Source organism: Haliaeetus albicilla, chromosome 6 (genome assembly GCF_947461875.1).
Source record: "Haliaeetus albicilla chromosome 6, bHalAlb1.1, whole genome shotgun sequence".
NCBI lineage: Eukaryota > Metazoa > Chordata > Aves > Accipitriformes > Accipitridae > Haliaeetus > Haliaeetus albicilla.
The window spans coordinates 43,776,169-43,796,522 of NC_091488.1; the positions used below are offsets into that span (position 1 = coordinate 43,776,169).

Below are 20,354 nucleotides of genomic sequence, written 5' to 3' on the forward strand. Positions count from 1 at the left end.
AGTCTTTGGGTATGCCTATCTACACGGAAAGGCTAAGGAAAAGCTTCCAATCTTCCAAGTAAAAACTCTGATAGAACAAGTCCAGTCTCAACATTGCTGCTCCCATCAAACAAAACTTTCATCCTTCTGTATTACTTTTTGCTAACATGACAACAGCCATTCTCCACCTCACGTTTCAATAAATAAAGAGCGTATGCCCATTCTCCCAGTGATTTATTGCTAACCACTGCTTCCTAGCTGAAGTGAGCCATTATACGTATGGTTACAGTACATATCAATGCAGAAAAAAAGCCTCAGTTTTTCCAATCTACGGGCCACATGATGACTCTAAGCAATGAAAGAACAGTCTATTCCAACTGAAAGTATATATCCTGCCATGACTTTTGTTGCTATTCTGCTGTGCCACTGAGGAAAAGTGTAAGCTGTCACCTAGAATGCGCTGCCTCATACTGGTTAATTGACTCTGGCCTCTTTAAACAGAAGGGAAGAGAAACTATTATTAATTTATCACCTTCTTCTCCTGCTGTCTGAAAAGTCTGTTTAGAGTTAAAGCAGAACACGTAAGTCAATGATAGTAAAAGAAAGCAAACACAATAAAAGATCAAGAAAAAGACAAGAGAAATCTACACTGCTTTTACCTCATGTGACTAGAACATAAGCACCTTAGATGAAAGACAACAGAGCACAAGTCCGTATGTGCAAATTTTAACCACTGACTCAGCAGAGCTAGAAAGAATGCAAATAAAGAAATTAATAAACTTTTCAGGAACCAAGTGCTCTGCCATGACTACTTCCCACGGCTGTTGCTGAGCAAGTAAAGCACCTATACAAGCAGTAGCTGTTGTGTTTAGTTTGAGACAGCAGAAGTAAGTACAACCACATGATACACACAGCTTACAAAGCAGGACAGCCAGCAAACAGATGGGAGAGAAGAGCTAGATACAAACTGACGCCTTTGATCCAAACAACTCCAAATTTAAAGACAGAAAGCATGTCAGCCTAGCTACGCATGTGTATACTGCAAGAAAAGCAAGTTGCATTAGTAATGCAGAAGATGCTAACTCAGAAATAGTAAGTTAACTAGACTGAGAAATGGATACCAGTTAAAGACACTGTTAATACTTCCCAGCTTTGCTAACAGCAGCTGAGATCCTGTAGTGCTACCAGCAATGGCTGTATGCAGCGTTGCATCCCTCAAGAAGTAGAAGTGTTCGAAGCAGGCTTGGAGGACTGATGCTAGACAGCAGAGGCAGCAGGATGCCTCTCCTTGGACTGCAGAGCACTGACATCCCCACCCAAACATGTCTCTGCACAGTTGCCTCACCTGGTGAATAACGTAGATGCCATAGTCCAGCTGCTGCCTTTGTAGGAAAGGGTGGAGGTGCTCCAGGAGGTACAGCAGATGCTTCTCTCGATTGCGGTGTGGGATGAGGATGGCCACGTGCTGCAATGCTGAGCACTCCGTAGGGTGATACCGGCCCTTGACTACCTGAGGGTTCTCCTTTTGCACTTCTTCTAGTGTGAGAGTTGCTTTGAAGGTGAGTTTGCTGGCACCTCCTGTAGGAGAAGCACAAGAAGCTTTCCTGAGTCATTTCTGGTTGTGGCTAGTCCAGTCACCTAATGAGGCACTCTGTAACCAGCATAAGAAACCCAGGTTCAAGCCCCAGCTGGTTTCCCTGCCTTTCACAGAGAAAAGTATAGCTACAAGGATATTATGTGGGCAGTGGAAGGAGAGGGTATCGAGCGTTTAGTTGCTTAAACCAATTACAGAGTAGTGATGATAAAAAAAAATACATTAAAAATAATCAAGAGAAGTGCCACCACACTGCAGGAGGATTGGCCAGAAACAGCTGCCAGGGCAAAGCAGAGGAGGGGGAAGTGGAAAGAGACAGGACTGTGGCCATGAGAAGTCATCTCTACTTAAAGCTTTAACAAAAGCATCACAGACTTAAGGCTATAAATTTGTAAGATAAAATGTACCAAGGCTTTCTGTAGACAAATGAAATTTTCATCACTTCTCTTGCACTGAGCTATTGTTCCAGACCCTCCGGACTTGGCAAAACCATGAAAGAGAACAATGCAGGCAACTGTGATAGCTATGGCCACAGTGCATTTACTTAAAAAAAATATGTCTCGGGGGCAGGGGTGGGGGCGTGCAGCTAGACAGCAGCTTTTTGGACTACATCAGGGAAGAGGGAAGAATCCAGCTTCCCCAACAAATCCCCAATCAGGTTCACAAAAAGGAAGAGGAAGAAGACAATGACATGATACTGCAAAGCAGAAGCCTGGTGCTGCTACCAATACCAAGACCAAAAAAAAGTGGACAATTAAAATGGCCAAACCAAGGAAAGAGTCACCTATTTGGACCTTCATCATAACTAGTCCTAACCCCAACGCAGCTGTGCAGTCCTTCAACTGTCAAGATAGAGACACGAAAGTACATCTAAAATTGAAAGGGCAAAAAATTAAGGAAAGGTGAAAAAACTTGTGGTTGAGATAAAGACAGTTTAATAAAAAAGCAAATGCTGCACATGCGAGCAAAGCAAAAAGAGAAATTCATTCATTACTTCCCATTGGCAGGCAGGTGTCCAGCCACATCCTGGGGAGCAGGGCTTCAGCAGGTATAGTAGTTGTTGAGAAGACAAACACTGTAACCATGAACATCCCCCCTTCCTCCTTTCCCTGAGCTTTTATTGCTGAGCATGATAAACGGTATGGTCATATGGTCTGGAACATCCCTTTGGTCAGTTGGGGTCAGCTGTCCCAGCTGTGTCCACTCCCAACCTCTTGCCTACCAGATTTTAGGGGGCTGGGAACGAGAAAGACAAAGCCTCAACAGTGTGCAAACACCGTTCAGCAGTAGCCAAGTCACTGGTGCGTTACCAAAGCTGGTTTAGGCACAAAGACAAAGCACAGCACCATACCGGCTGCTATCCCAGCCAGACCCAGCACAAGCACTCTGTGCCACAAGTCGCTTCGTCACCCAGAAGTGCTTACTACAACTGGTTGCGTTATACTTGTTTCACAAGAAAAGTGTCTAACTGTAAAACGGCTAGGAAGAAAACCAAGTCAGCAGTACCAAAGCAGATGTAACTTGTTAGAAAAGAGAGGAAAGCACCGTCACTTACGCAGGTACGGAGACAGAGCGGGGCAGTGACCCTGAAATGACTCCACCGTGGGAACTTTTGCAACTGATTCAATCTCCTCTTCCTTTTGACTGTCCTCCAGGCTAGTTACCTTTCTGAAATCCTCCACCATGCTCTTAGCTTTAGAAATTTCATGTCTGGAGTCCACAAAGTAACTGAATGTGGCCCATAGCACCATCAAACACAAAGTGACAAGCACCAACACTTTGAACTTATAGAAGAGGTGAAAGACATACAAGCTCAAGGCCATGGCGCTCTCTGATCCACAAACTGCTTCCTCCGCTCTGATGCTGAGGCAGGCCACTGTGCACCCAGTGGGGATGAAACCAAAGGCCCTGAGAAGAACGTCACAGTAAGGAAGAAAAGCTGGAGGTAGGGAGGGCTGCCACACTTCCTGGGGTTTTCCAGTTCATGGAGCTATGGTGCTGCTTGCTCTTCAAATGTCAGAAAATACAACTTTACCTGGACCAAACAAACAAAAAAAAAAGTGTTAGTTTCTACCACTCTCCACTCCTGTACCTTCACAGACTCAGGAAAATACCTTATGGCAAAACATGAAAGGAACAGCAAGTATGAACTACTGGTCAGAAGCTAAGACACTGAGCTTTGGTCCTAGCTCAGCCACAAAACAGCTGCATGATTTTAGGCAAATGACTTTCCTGCTTTGTTCTCCACTCCCAGTCTTTTTTTCTCTCTCTCTTCCCCCCCCCCCCCCCCCCAGAAAGTGCAACCACTGCTCCATGTTATGTGTGTGTACAGTGCCTGGCAATACACAGGCTTTACTACTACTATTCCCACCAAAATTAACAAAAGGTGCAAGGCAAGAGGTTCTGCTGGCTATGAGTAAAGTTAGCTCCCACCCATCAAAATGAAAGCCACATCAATCTCTGCAGAATTAAACTGTTTTCTTCTGAAAGACAGTATTATTGATGCTGTGCTGCTCTGCACAACACAGTGCGAACCCCACAATACCTGACTGGCATCAGAAATCATTCCTCCGTATTTGCTGCCTACCAGTACCACCTTGTGGATCTTTGCCCAGTATGCCCTCTCACATGCTGCTGCAGGAGGCAAATATTCCTGTTTTTCAAGGGGAAGGTTCAGTTTTTCAGTGTTAGGTCTGTGATGATCCAATCCTTTGTTCTGTTCCCTGCCTTCTTTCAAGAGCTCCACTTTCATACAGCCTTTCACTGCCATCATACTATGAAGTTACCATGCTAATACTTTTGTCTGTTATTATCATCTCACAGCAGATAAAGAATGAAACTTCAATAACAGAGAGCTTTGATATGGAAAACACACAAGAAAATTGCCACCTGTGAGAAGAACAAGGACTGAGGCTAAGTGAAGCAAAGGCAGTGATTAAAGACAATGCATACGGAACAGGCTGGATCAAAGAGAAGAAACACAAGAACGTGGAAAGTTATTTTATAGCAGCTTTCAAAATATACATGAGACCCTGGAGAGATATCACAGGCAGAAGGAATACAGTAACTCCACATTCCCACTAGTTTAGCCCAGGTGTCTTCTGGAAAAGTTTGCTGATTCACAGGGATGTATGTGGGAGCCAGACCTAGGACTGACAACACGAACTACTCGATGTACTGCCCGAGCTTCTCGAGGTTCATTGGGAATGACAAGCTGCTGTCCCTCCTGGCAAGCACCACACGGAGTGGCTAACCTGCTCTCTCCATCCACATGCAATGCACAGTGCTGCTCTAAGGAAGCAACAGAAGAGTTTTCAGTGCCCTTACCACTAACAGTGAAGATTCTCCACATCTACTTCAACCCCAAACACAGAAGAGAACAAAACCAAAACAAACAAAAAAAAGAGATGCTACAGCAGAGAAGAGAATTTTACTTACAAGGAAAGGGGGCAGAGGGGACAGGGGGGACAAAAAGAGGGAAGGAGAAAAAAAAAAAAGAGGGGAGAGGTTCTTGAGAAGGAAAAAAAAAAATTAGTATGCAGCCATGCAGCCTCAGTTTTTTGAGGGGTTTTGCTGGGATTTTTTTTCCCCATCTGGTCTTCAAGAACACAAGGCCAGAATCACCAAAACAAACAAGAAGGGAATCCCAAGTTCCTCTTAGTCCTCCCCTCCTTGTCTCCCAACCCTCAAGACCACATTTTCCAATGAATTCTTTCTGTTCTTAGATAAATTACACTGGAGACCACATGGGCATCTGCCTCATTGTTTTAAAAGACACAGAAAAGTTAGGTTAGTGCTCTCATTTACATCCTTTCCCCAGATTTTCCACATGTGAAATCATCAGTATAGTCTGTAAGGTATTGACGGCAGGGGTCTCTACTACTCTCCACAGGAAACCTGAGAATGAACAGAACTAGTTTTTCTTCTGTTGATACCCATCAGCTCTGTTGTCAGAACAGGAAAGAAAACACCAGCAACAGAGCAACACCTAACATCCAACTGACCTACAAAATAAGGAATCTACACAGTTCAGGATAGCTATATAAATCTAAAAAAAACCCAAACAAACAAACAAAAAACCCCTGAGGATCAGCAAATCTAAGTTGCATGCTGACAGCACACACTACTTTTTACTGTCAGCTTGTAATAAACAACTGGAAAGCAATTCTGAGGGGCAGTCGGTAACACATTTCACAGATACAGTAAGCTTGACTACTTGTTTCTGAAGGTAATTCATTTTATAATACTAAGAGGAGTAAAACAGTATCCAGCTTCTACACTATCCAACAGAACACACACAGACTTCAGATCCAAATGCGAACAAGTCTCGGCCTCAGTTATAAAAATTTTTACACTCACTTAGCACACCTCCTTGGTGTATTTACATACATACTGGGGTAAAACCATACCTCCATCACTTCTCTCCCCTATACAGCCAACACTGACCACAGAAAAGAGAACTAGAAACTTTTTCTCCTTCTGCACCACGAGAGCTGTTCAACAAATTCTTACTACAGAATTAGCTGGCAGAGGTCTCGCATACCTGTAGAAGAGCACTGCTCTCACTGCTGACAGCTACCCCAACAAGCCATGTTTCTGAAAACACTCAATACTCCTTTCACCACAACCCTGGGACAAGCAACATTCAGCCTCAATATCATGCTATGTACCACCACCGCTCTGGCAGGCACAATACAGTCTTGTATTAAAAATACACATATGAAATAGTAATGTCTCAGAACCACTACACACCCCCCAGAGGAAGCCCACCCCAAGTATTTTGGGGCATGCTTTTTGACAATCTGCTACAGATGCCAGATGATGCTAACCCTGAGCAGCATGCATGTGAGCCTGTCTGCACCAGCTCACCCAGCAGCCTAATTCTCTTTCTGGTACCTGTCACACAACCTTCGTTACTTACAGCACAGGGTAGACATGCTGATTGAGTGCTGGGGAGGGTACCACCGCCACTGTAAAACCAATTCTCAAGTCTCTGATCTTTCCGCAGCGCTCAGCAACTTTATCCTGAGTATTACAAACAAACCTGGACCAGAATGCAACCAGATGGAGAGATTAATGGTGATTAATACAGTCACATAGCTATCCCAAAGCTTGGAGACCAATGCAAGAACAGCAAGGATTTGTCCCCCTGACTATTTTCCCCCTCAAAAGGGCACAAAAACCTTCTTTTGACCTGGTAGCCTTCCTACTGGTTCTGGGTTTTGTGAACAACTGTCCTAACACAGCCTTGGTGGTATTCAGAACAGAATTCATTAATCCAGAGATAAGGAAGATGGCAGCAATGGACAGGGATTCTCCAGCTTCTACCCTTCAAGGGGGAGATGTGACAGATCTGTTCTACAAAAGCTCCATCACATTTTAAAAAGCATGGTGGTCCTGCGTACTTTAAAACCAGTGGTTGAAATGGACACCTCACTCCACTCTTTTCCCTACTAAGACCAACTACAATCAATCATTAGTCTAGGGTCCTGCAAGATCAGAATCTCCATAAACTCCAAATACTAGCTTGTTTTAACCACTTTTTTTTTTTTAAGTATTCCTGCAGTTGTTGTCAGTAACCAATACTATTTATTCTGACAGTCTTTATTCTGCTTTTCTTCACAACAGCTGTAGGCTATAGCTGCAGTACTGACACAATATACAAAACACACTACTGGGAATGCGGGCAGATGGGGGGAAGGGGACTAAGATATGAAAAAGCAACAGGAAAAGAGGGAAGAGGAAAATCTCAATTAAGGAGAGAGAGAAAAAGCACAGGGGCATTCACTTTCCAGCAAACAGGACCCTCTAGTTTGCCCAGGAAAACAGATGAGAGTTATCACTGTTTTACAGTTAAGAAAAATTAATCAAAAAGTTTGAAGTGGGCTCAAGCAGAAAATGGATTAAACCCAGTTAAAAAATCTCCCCATGTTTCTAGAGTCTCAATTCAATCAGTCTCTGCAACAGGTATAGAGGAAAAGTCCCCTAACTAAATAGGAAAATAAAAGTAAGTAGAAGGAAATCAAATGGGAAAACTACATGAATGGAAGGGAAGACAAAAATGTTGAGATTTTCAATGAATATATTTTGTTTCAGCAATTAATTTTACTTCTTACATTTTGCTGAGTCTTGCTGGCAGACATGCCGTAATAATATAAAATTAGTAGCCATGGTGCCCTACGAGATGACAGTAGAAATATCATATTGCTACACTTTGAGTTAAATAGTTCCAGTTTTTAGCTCAACTAATGAGCAGTAAACAGGATAACATTTGTTTTTGACTATTGCCAGCTGAAACATCAGTGAGTGCCTTTCAGCCCAGCATTACTTCCTAGTGTGCTGCCATTAGCTGTCATACCAGGGAAAGACTTTTGCAGGACAGAAGTGATTCTGAACCGCAGCTTTGTTCAAACTTCAGATCGGTTGCTTAGGACTCCAATTCACAACTGCAGCAACTGAGTACATAATGGTCCAAAATGCTTTACGCTATTATCCCACCGTATATCATCACCAAAACAATAGGGATTCAAATAAAAGAGAAAATGTCCACCGCCCCCCACCAGTTTATACTCTGCAATACTTGCATAGAGGAAATCAGTGATAAGCTATATGAATGATCTAAGAACAGTAAATACTGTGGACCCCATGGGTAATATCAATGTGTAATAATTAAATCAAAGACCTTGTAATTTGCTCATTGCAGGTTTCTATGGAATAATCTAAATTGATGCTTTTCATAACTCCTCAGTTACTGTGTAGTGTTCAGCAGGTGAAGCGTTTCCCCTAAGGTGGATAATCTCTCCACAATAAATCAAGGGTATCGTTGCACAAAGCGCGTGCATGAGGAGGGAATTTCCTTCTCCACCACCCAATCTAAATGTGTTCCAGATTAATCTGGGCTGAAAAGGACAACATAAAGTTAAGATACTGAATGACTATCAACAGGTGTTTGCTAAAAATCAATTTCTTAAATTCATAGCCTCCCACTTTATCAGAAGTAGACTGCATCCTTAAAGTTAAGACAGTTGCTTGCCTCTGATGCACAGACTAGTGCAAATGGGCTATCCCCATAAGAAATTATTTTTTCCACAAATAAAATAAAAATTAACTATCCATGGAAAAAGACATCATGAAATATCAGGAAGCAATCAGCAGTATTAGTCAGAAGAACAAGCTTCCAAAACACTTTTTAAATATCAGGAAGAGCACACAGGTGTAAAATTGCTAAGGTACAAGATGTTAAACTATGAACATAAACTCTGAACTTACTGCACTAACCTTGTTTCTACCCTCCTCCCCTACTATTCAGTTCGGTGATATCTCACACATACCAGTTTCCTTTGTCAGTTTTGCGAGATTCCTTTATAAGCAGATGTTACTAAAAGTTCACAGTACTGGCCTCTGACAAATATTCAGACCGTACTGCTGTCAGCATGAATTATTTCCCATGATAACTAAAACCACATCTCCACTGAGTTCTATGGCAGTGACAGAATGTTGCTCTTGCTTAAAATACACGCGAGCACTTCAACAGAGCAGCATAAATACACATGCACAATCACAACAATTAGTCACTTTCAACTCATCACAACACACACCCAGAAGGGCATAATTCATGTTTCATAAACTTGCAGTTTGGTATTTTGATGTTTTCTATGCAGAATATAGTATGTATTTCAAAATTTGGAAAGCATCAAGATATTTTGGGTATCTTAAATGGAAAAACATACATGAATCAATTTACCCATCAATTTACCTTACATTATTACTTCATAGGTTAAAAAGTATTCATTTTTTTTCCCTGAGACACAAGAATGGCATGTGCACAGAAAGGCATGTCTGTATCTACTAACAAATGATGAAGATCTGTACCCTCATGAATGAAGGCAACTGAAGCACAGTGAAGAGCTGGCACTTCTACGACTCCTGGCAAAGATGAAGAACTCGCGAACTTAAGAGGACAGTAACTGGAAATAAAAGGACAAGCAAGAGGTTAAGCCTCAATAAAACTTGTCTGTCAGAGAAACATAAGGAAAGCTTGATCATTGCCCCTCTGGAGGGTCTACACTTGGAGAAGTAGTATAAAAGCCAGCATTGTAATACTTCCATAAAGTCATTATTAATGGATAGTCTTAATAAAATACTGACTCGAATAGTCACGCAGAACCTACTCCAACCTTAATAAAACCAAACAGCCATTCTGCAATTCAAAGGAAATAACGGAGCAGATGCTTTGCACTTTGTAACTGCCAATTAGATAAAATTAAACCCTTACCAATTAAGTACAGGTTGAGGACAGGCAAATCACAACCACAGAATGGTTGAGGTTAGAAGGGACCTCTAGAGCTCATCTAGTCCAACCCCCCCCGCTCAAGCAGGGCCACCTACAGCCAGTTGCCCATGACCGTGTCCAGATGGCTTTTGGATATCTCCAAAGATGGAGACTCCACAGCCTCCCTGGGCAACCTGTGCCAGGGCTCAGTGATCCTCACAGTAAGAAAAGTGTTTCCTGATGTTCAGATAGAACTTCCTGTGCTTCAGTTGTGCCCATTGCTTCTGGTTCTGGCACTGGGCACCACTAAGAAGAGCCTGGCTCCATCCTCTTTACACCCTCCCTTCAGGTATTTATACACATGGAGAAGTTCTTCCCTGAGCCTTCTCTACTCCAGGCTGAACAGTCCCAGCTCTCTCAGCCCTTCCTCACAGGAGAGATGCTTCTGTCCCTTCATCATCTTCACAGCCTTTCATGGGCTCTCTTCAGTATGTCCATCTCTCTTATACTGGGGAGCCCAGAAATGGACATAGGACTCCAGGTGTGGCCTCACCAGTGCTGAGAATGAAAGGATCACCTCCCTCAACCTGCTGGCAATACTTTGCCTATGTAGCCCAGGATACCACGTGCCACCTTTGCTGCAAGGGCACACTGCTGGCTCATGTTCAGCTTGATGCCACCACCCTTAGGTCCTTTTCTGTCAAGCTGCTCTCCAGCTGCATGGTCCCCAGCATGTAATGGTAAGTGGGATTGTTCCTCCGACCCTCTGGCGTTATCTGCCACTCTTCACAACATGGTCCAGTCTGCAAACGTGCTGAGGGCACACTCTGCCCCACCACCCAGATCATTAATGATAAACAGGACTGGGACCCAGTATTGACCCCTGGGGTACAGCACTAGTTACCAGCCTCCAATTGGAATTCATGCTGCTGATAACCACCTTTCTGGTCCTTGCTGTTCAGCCAGTTTTCAATCCACCTCACTGTCTGCTTATCCAGCCCATACATCAACAGCTTGTCTATGAGGATCTTACAGGAGAGAATGTCAATGGCCTTCCTGAAGTCCAGGTAGACAATATGCACTGCTCTCCCCTCATCTACCATGCCAGTCATTTCATTGTAGAAGTTTATCAAGTTGGTCAGCATGACTTCCCCTTGGCAAATCCACACTGACCAAGGGTACAGCTTCCTTACTCCAGCCCTTCGCCCTGGTTTCTGGGACCTGGGATTCCTGAATCCCAGTTCTGCTAGTAAAGACTGAGGCAAAGGCAGCATTCAGTAGCTCAGCCTTTCCCACATCCTGCATAACCAAGTCCACCATCTCACTGAGCAACGGGCCCACATTTTCCCTCGTCTTCCTTTTGTTACCCATGTACTTACACAAGCCCTTCTTGTCATCTTTGATATCCGTAAATCATGGCTGATATATTGGTTGGTGGGTGAAAAAAGACCACCCAGTCAGACATTAAAACATGCAAACAATAATTCAACCAAAAATTCAGTACTAAACAAATCTTGTTATAAACAATAATCTGCAAGACACTGGAAATGTGGTTCTTCCTTCTTCTGGACTTTGTAATTCAGGGTGACTAACCCTTAAATATGGGTGGCAAAATGTCTGTGGTGCAACTAAACTCTTCTCATAGCTCTCAAACCTGACTCCAGCTAGATCTGACCTTCATCAAAGGTACCAAGAAACTTTCATCGGAATGTAAAGCGCAGCTGCTCTTGCGAAATAAACTCTCAGTGAAGCATAACCAAACCTAGTTTAGAAAGTTATAGCTGACTAGAAGGGCACAGCACTTCAGGCCACAAGGTTAAAAACACCACGATATCCATTTCAAAATCCATGAAAAAAAATTAAACAGAAAAAACCCAGTTATTCGAATATGACATCAGCCAGAACTCCAAAATCAATGAAAAATGAGAAAGGTCTCCATCTATATGTAGACATACTCATATCTAGACAAGACACTTCAAACGCACTTCTAAACATATCCATGATCATATTGAGGCACATAAATACTGCATGATCTCTGCTCCCCAACATCGTATCTGTAGCAATAACTGCCCCTGTGCTTTGCAGCTTGTCTGCCAGCTCAAGTTCTGTAGCCTGCTACGTTTTTTGAAACGCATACCAAATCCTCTTTGCTTGCTCCAAGGTTCCTAGCACTGTTCAGAACAGGCTACCTGTAGGAACCGATGAGAAACGCAGTGCTGTATGACTTCTCCATGAACAGGGGTGTTCAGTTCTGATCCTTGAGCCTGCTGGCACGAACACAAAGCCCTGACTTGCCCCTCTCCATCCAGGAAGGCCAAAATAGTAAGCAAGGTTCTAGCATGGACAAGACTTCTTCCAAAGCAAACTACAAAGATCAGAACCCCATCCATTTTCATTCAAGGTTTTCCCCAACAGAAATACATGTGCACTGGAGTCTGACATGCTGTGCAAGCACAGAGCAAGGGAGCAACGTAGGTGCAAGCTGGTTCCCCACGTAAGGGCTGCAAGGTCATCTACCCATTTGCCTAGCAGCCTGATTGAAGCCACTAGCGTTACCAAGCTCAGAGATACCCAGAAATTCTAGACTAAAGGCCATTCTTTTTCATCTAAGCAAAACTTCTAGGTAGACAAAGACAATATCAGCAGGAAGACTGGTTACTGGTAGCCCTTATCTAGATATTAGTGAAGGAAAGCAATCTTATAAACAGAATTGAATATGTAATTGGAGTTGATAAACACTCATTATTTTCCAAACACTTATTTTTCCCTGATACGTTTTTAGATAAAAATTGTCATTATGATAACTATGGTAAAGCCTAGATTCACATGATTACTTATCAAAACAAGTTAACATTTAACAGTATAACTAAACAGTGAGAACACGCTGCCTAAATTTTCTTTTTCATGTGTTTGTATTTAAAACAATTCACCCTATATGGAACATCTGCAGGACAGCTCCTGAGAGATACTTTAATTTGATGCATGGAAAATTAATTTTTAATTTACACAAACTAACTTTCTGACTCTACCTGTTTCACAGTGCCCAGTAAGGACAAGTTTCTTATCATGCAGGATTTTCCAGAAGCCTCTGCAACCTCCTCAAGCTCACGCACAAATTCCACAGACAGCAGAACAGGTTCAGCAGCGAAAACAATTTTCAACAACTTTAAAAACCCTTATAAGTTCAAGCAGGAAATGAAGCATGAAAAGAGTTCCTGGGGACTGCATTTATGAGCTCTGTACTATGCAGACTACTATTTAGTATTTTATCTAGGCCAAAACCAAAAGCAGCAATAGGTTAGCTCTGGGAGTATCTGAAGAAGTACAGCAATCTTCATTAAGCCTTCCAAGAAAGAATTACATTCTTTACAACTGACAAGGTAGAAAGGCCACTGTATAGCATCACCTTTTCTACGCAAGACCTTCAAGTCCTCAAGTTTTACAAGAGTCTAAACCTGCTCCTTTCACAGGCATTTCCTTCTTTTCAGCAGATTAGTTTTTCAGTAGGGCATTAAGCTAATAGTTTTTAGCATCTCTTTTATACAACACTTATAATCCTATTACCTCTTCCTATTAAAAACCCCACCAACTGCACTGCGAAATGGTGAAGTCATGGGCTATTTAAAAAAAAAACAAACAAAACAACAAACAAAAGAAACCCAACCCTCAAACACCCTTCCCACTTCTCAGGATTTCAAGCCAAATGAAGCAAGCGCATTAAACCACTCACTGCTGCTGCCACATCCCTCCTTCCTGTAGAGCAGTCACTCCAAAAAGTATGGAGAGTGCTACGCAAGCAGCAGGCACTTTTCATCCAGGAAACCCCACACCATAAAGAGACCTCTATTACCTCTCACATGCTGCAGGAAAGAGTCAGCTCAAAACTCGCAGTATGACGGGGGAAAAAAAAAAAAAAAAAAAAAAAAGAGCCAACACATCCCGCTTTTCCCCAGCCCTAAAAGGCTCCCCAGTGCCATCCCACACGCCACTCCCCCGGCTCTGTCCCAGCCCGGGATGGCTGACAGCCTCTCTGCTTTCCTCCTAGCACAGCAGAACCAGGCATATCTTGACAGTGCACTGTGCCAGAAGCAATACTGCACACAAATAATTACTGTAACGAACCATCCGACTGGAAACAAAGGCTCAAGACTTTGCTCCTAAAAGCAAACCACAATTCGTAGTGCAGCCCTTTTGGTATCTGCTCCATTTGGAGATTTTTAACGATAGAGATGCCGTTCTTCGTACGCAGATCAAGCTGCCCACCCTCTTGTCCATACCTGTGGAGAAGCCCAGGCACTCCCACTGTACTCCTCTCTGTTATCACCCAGACATACCTGCCGATGACAGCGACGTGTACTTTTGCAAGGGTGTTTCACCAGCCTGGCTCATGAACCAGTCTTTTCACAAAAGGTAACTTAACTATTACAAGGCTGTCCCTCACTGGTGCTTTTTCCACCACTCTGCCCCATAACACTCCTCTAGCAACCTCGCAGAATCAGCAGGATGGAACCAACGGAGGGTGTCTCTTTGCCATCTTGCCCATCTGGGGCTCTCCCAGGCTACCAGGGCAGCAGCTCCACAATGTTAGCTGTCCTTACTGAGCTCTGGTCCAGTACACAGCTGCCTGGAAAAGTTTTGCTGCCAGCCTACCTAAGCCTCCTCCCTAGCTGCTATATATTAAGCTAACAAACACACTTCCTTCAGTAGAGTTGCACCTACATTAGAGTAATTTATGAGCACGCCTATGCCAGGTAAGGGTGGGATTTTCTCGTGCTTCCAGTCAACATCACTGATAATGACAAAACACCATAGAAAGGACAAGGCCTGAGTACACACAGGCTACATGGCTAAGATGGATTGCCTTAGAGGTGGGGAGAGAAAGGATAGGTACAGCCTCGTGACAAGTGTTAATCTCCTGTAACTCAAACCTGTTTGAACTCTTTGTGCAATATGTACATTCCAAGCAGATAGGTGTTTCAAAGCCTCCCCAGTAAGCCTCCTCTATGCCACAAAGATCTTGTTTATTATTAGGACTGCACAAGAGTTGTGGGGAAAAACTTCCCTGTTTCAGACACCTAGTAGCATATAAAAAAACCTTCAGGACTACCGTGTGTTTTAACTGGTCAGCCACAAAGTCAGACCAGTCTGGATCTCGACCATCACTGTCTCACCTTCCTCTCCGCTCCAGTCCCCAAACTACACTTTCTCTGCACCAGCATCAGCTCTCACGCAAACATGGGGTTAGCCAGATCAGGAGGCAAGCAGTATTTCTAGCAGCCTTCTGTGATCCTCTGCCTACCCCTCCCACTGAAGAATGTCAGAAGACCTGGTTCTGTGATTCTATGACTACCAGCAGAAAAACAGTAGCTCAGCTTTCAGTTGAACAGGAAGGGTTATTTTAGGAAGATAACAATATACATTTCCAGCCACTAACGGATAGCATTCTACAAACTGCCTCGAACCAGACAATTTTAAAGAGGAAAGGTACGAGTTAAAAAGAAACAGACCAAGGTGCATTTGTGGGGCCTGATCAGAATAACAGCCACTGCCAGCTAAAACATTCCAGTTGTGTTGAGAATACAAACAGATGTGCTGGCTCCACATTTTGTCTTGCTATTTATTACTTGATAACTGCTTGATACTCAATGTAAAAGAGCAAAAGTACTGGCAGCTCCAACTCCCTGAATTACAAACTAAAAAAAGATAAAGAATACATAACACACCAGGAAATAACCTAGATATTTAGCTTACGTAATTTATTGTCTCCATGCGTGTGGGCATCACAGAAGAAGTGATTGCAAGAGATGTAAATGAGGAAAGGCTTGGCAGGCAAATACAATAAATCCATTTCCTACAAAAGGAACATCATGGCAGAAAAGCACTAAAAGAGGACTCTCCATACAGCTTTAACTCAAACATGCAGGACAGAGAAGAAAATAGGAGCATCTCAGAATCTCACCTATCCCTAACAGGGATGCCATTGTTCTTCCACCCAACATTACTGCAAACAAGGAACGCTATTCCTGTGTTCCAACCTGCTCTGGTTTATGATCAAAGAGCTGAACAACTTGCTCCACAAGGAACACACCGGACAAAAGCAGCAGTCCCTGTGCACTGGTATGTGTGAAGCCTATTGTCCTTTGAATGTGTTTCACTGATTTTCCAGCTGCTGGACACCCACCCAGCCACTCTCTCACCTCCCCCCTCCCCAATAGGACAGGGGGAGACAATAGGATGAAAAAGCTCACAGGTCGAGATAAAGACAGGGAGATCACTTACCAATTAGTATCACAGGCAAGACAGACTTGACTTGGGGAAAATGAATTTATTGCCAATTAAAAGTAGAGTAGGATAGCAAGACACAAAAACTACACTTCCCATCCATTCCCTTCTTCGCAGGCTCAACTTCACTCCCTCATTTCCACCTTCTCTACTCTCCAACCCACAAGAGTGCAGGGGGATGGGGAATGGGGGGTCAGTCCATAACAGCTCCTCTCTGTCACTCTTTTCTCCTCACATTTTTCCCTGCTTCAGCATGGGTCCTTCCCATGGGGTACAGTCCTTCACAAACTGCTCCAGCATGGCTCCCTTCCATGGGCCACAGTTTCTGCCAGAAAATCTGCTCCTGCGTGGGCTCCTCTCCAAAGGCTGCAGTCCCCGCCAGGAGCCTGCTCTGGCATGGGCTCTCCATGGGCTGCAAAGTAGGCATTTGCTCCAGCATGGTCCTCACCACGGGCTGCAGGGTGGACATCTGCCCCGCACGAGGAGTGCCTCCTCCCCTCCTTCTTCTCTGGACCTTGGTGTTCACAGAGCTGTTTCTCACTTCCCCCCCCGCTCTCTTCACCCCTCTCAGAGCTGCTGGGCAGCATTTTGCCCTTTCTTAAATACATTTCCCCCAAGGCACCACCAGCTTGGCTGGTGGACTCAGTCTTGGCCAGCAGTGGGTCCATTTTGGGGCTAGCTGGAACTGGCTGCATTCAGCACAGGTGCAGCCCCGGCCTCTTCTCACAGAGACCAGCCCTACACCAACACCACTGCTAACACCTTGCCACCTACACCCAATACAGTATTTCATTAGCTGAAGTGAAATACCAACTTAAAAGTGGTTTAAAAGATCCAGTGCATTGCTTGATATGTAGGGCTTCTTAGTAACTCCTACCTATTTACTCAGAATATACATCATTTTCTGACTAGTACGCCCAGGTGACAGAGTCCTCTCCACCCTGTACCTCCAGCCACAGCATGCACACACCTGTGATCTATACCTCTGAGCTTCGTTGTCCTCTACTGATGTCCAGAATAGTAACTACTTACTTCTACTGCCTCAGATTAACCAACTGACACTTTCTGACTGTTAATCTAGACAGTCATTCTACATGGCATAAGTATCCTGCCATAGCTATGCTAATCTATCTTCAGGCAGACAAACTTGAGGCAACAATTTCACCAATCCAGAAGAAATTTCAGTTCACTTAATATAGGGCCCTAGAGGAATCTTGGCTTTAGCATTACTCTTGTTGCAGTGCTTTACATCTATCTCAGATAGTAGATATACTTTTAACATATCCAGACAATCTGGTGAGCAAGGAGCAGACATTTTTATATAGTCACATTTCACTTCTAAAACAGAGGCCCAATTCCTGGCAAACACCCAGTGCCTAAAACGTCACATTAAGATTTCCGAGATTACCAAAGGAAAAGCACGTGCTTTCTTTACTAAGCAAGTACAGAGCCTTTGCTGCAAATGACTCAACAACATTATCAAGCACAGGCCAATCGAGCAGGTGCTACTCCAATACTCCAGTACAGTTTTCAGTTTGCTAAGATGTAATGAACTCTTATTTTATGCTAGGAAATGCAATCTAACATCTCCAGGCCAAGACACACATTTATGAATGGCCTCTCTTGTTACACAGCTACAGCTGAGCCACTGACCTCACTGTAAAAGACACAGCACTGTCAGACTGAGTGCAGTCAAAGAGATGGAGCAAGGCATACAGCAAACAGCACTGGCACAGCCTGTAACTACCTAACTGCTTACCACATAAGTTGTCTTTTAAAAAAAAAAAAAATACAGCACAATTTAAAAACATCTTCCCCCCAAGGTCAGTGGAATATCCTGAAAAAGCACATGGTAAAACAGATTTCTGTGAACACAGGAATCTCATGTATAATGGAAAGCTAAGGTCATGATTCAACTCAGCAATACCCTATCCTTTTCTGGCAGCTGCTGCCTTGCTGGAGTGGATGCCAGATGTCAGAGAACTTGCCACTTCACAAAAAAAACCCAACCAAACAGAAAAAAAAAAATCAACACATTTCTGGCCAAATTCCTCACTCACCTTTCTGCTGCACAAAAAAATAACATCTGAGAGAAATACTATATTAAAACAGCGCACATTCTTACTTTAGCTTTAAGCACTTCACAATTAATTTTTTTAACCAAAGTGTCAACCACTGATAGCTAAAGCAATACAGGACAGAAGTTGAAGTAAGTGTATAGACCTGTGGCTACTTAGCACATTTATATTTTTCAGTTTACAAGTGTCTACGAACAAAATTGTAAATAAATGAAAACTAATAAAGTTGTAAACGTATTATGAATGCATAACTAAGAACAGAATCCCATTATTTGTTTCTCATGGAGGTACTTCAGCATGAGAACTGCACCAAAGACATTCCAGTTGAAGCTTCCTTAGGCATGAAGAGATTTTACTTTTTTTTTTATTTTATTTTTACAGTCTTATCTCAGTAAGGATTACAAATTGTCAGCTCCTACTGCAAAGACAGCTATCGAGACACTGTGTAGGTGGCATGATTTTGTTAAGCTATTAAATGTACAGGAGCTTTTCAATGTTAGAGCACAGTTTACATCTACGCAGATTTTCAACCAATCTGCAGATGGATTTTTATGCAGGAGGAAAGTTTCAAACATACAATTTAAGAGCTCTAACTCACATCCTTTGGAAGTGTTATGGCCTAGAACAGCGTTTGACAGAATTCAAAACTGTTCCAACAATTCTAGTTCAACCTAGCAACAAGCAATTTTAATCAAATGCTTGTGGAAGTAATTCTAAAAACATATCCTCTGAGAATCAGGATACTATTAAACCTTTTGGACAAGCAGCGCTGTAAAATTCCAGGCAGTCGGAGATAGTGTATCACTCTTCCTCACACTCAGTTACTAATCTCTTTTCCCCATCTCACTGGATCTTGGTGGGCAGTCCAGAGAACTAAAGGTGAGATGTGACATGGACTCCTCCTCTCCTACTCCCTCAGGGTTAAAGAGCTCCCGTTCCTCTACAACCCTCCTCCTCTTCACTCAAGCAGCAGCCAGGCTTTAGCTCTTTCCAGGAACAAGAGAAGGTCAAGGGGGATTGATACTTCACTCAGAAGCAGAGTAGGGGAAAGTGGCTCCTTTCCAACCCTTCACTTCTCATTACTGTGCAGGTGTTACCCCTCCCCATCTCACTGAACTAGCTGGAAGAGTTCAGAAGTCAGCTACAGGACTGAAGACTGAGGAGGACACAAGATTAGTGCTGCAGATGCCCCAGCAACATCGGATCCAAAAAATTTGCTATTATTTATAATTGTGTACATTTAGAATCATCATGGTATCAGTTTAAAAGGATTATCTGAATTATAATGCATGACAACTTTATCCCACAATTCACTGCCTGACGAATAAATATTACCCAGTTGTTGCTCCCAGCAGCAGCACTGCATATATGCTAAAAAAAAAATATTTAAAGACACCAAGATGACATAATCATAGCTGTAAGGCATGTTACTTGTAGGTATGCTAAAGCACTTCCAACAGAAGAAAGAAAAGCACAGAGACACAATACTTATAAAAACCCCTAGATATGTCAAAAACTATAAAGAAAAAAGTGATGGAAGCTCTCTCCCATTGTTTTACAGTATTTTCAAGGTCCCATTTATACACAGTGCAAAAACCACAGCCTCTGAAGCAAAAAAACAGCTAGCCCAGTTGCACACCTGCTGGGTGTCTTTTGGACTAAGTATTTGCCTAAACAAGTAGGTTTTTAACAGAACTCTTTCATCAAAGCAGGCAGGCATTTGACCAGGCTTCAGAATCCCCAGACATACCACCTTCAAACTAGCAAAACACAAATTCACCAAACTCATTCATGCAACTTAGATTTAGGATCATATAATAAAAAACAGAAATCAAGCACCCCTCAACTTCTCTTTTAAATTATATGTAGGAAAAAAATAGAAGAACATGGCAACTCAAACCAGAGCAAAAAAGAAAAACGCAAGCCTTCCTAAGCTGAAGTAACCAACTTCTTACTTCTAACTGAAAATTATTTGTGAAAATGAAATACAGCTGTTACAAAAATGACAAGGAAATAACTACACAAATCAAGAACAAGATAGATCACACATAAAGCATTTATCAAGAAAACTCATTTACAGTATCTTGGATGAAAGGTGATATAATTCAGTGTTAAAGAAAGGTTCATGAAACATTATCAAAGTTGAATA

At 42.9% G+C, this 20,354-nt stretch overlaps 1 protein-coding gene across 5 annotated transcripts in view; it reads right to left on the reverse strand.

Annotated features, from left to right (window-relative positions):
• Positions 1–20,354, reverse strand: part of B4GALT4 (beta-1,4-galactosyltransferase 4) — a 31,955-nt gene that overhangs the window by 9,966 nt on the left and 1,635 nt on the right. For 2 of the 5 annotated variants that reach the window (XM_069785821.1, XM_009929804.2), the window contains 2 exons: positions 3,129–3,608; positions 1,325–1,557 (listed from right to left, as the gene is read on the reverse strand). In XM_069785821.1, coding sequence (XP_069641922.1) covers positions 1,325–1,557; positions 3,129–3,396 — 501 coding nt within the window. In that variant the 5' untranslated portion in view covers positions 3,397–3,608. Of the gene's footprint in view, positions 1–1,324; positions 1,558–3,128; positions 3,609–6,494; positions 6,618–13,575; positions 13,595–13,695; positions 13,715–20,354 lie in introns of those variants that run through there. The other 3 variants (XM_069785826.1, XM_069785825.1, XM_069785824.1) reach the window with 3 other exon arrangements.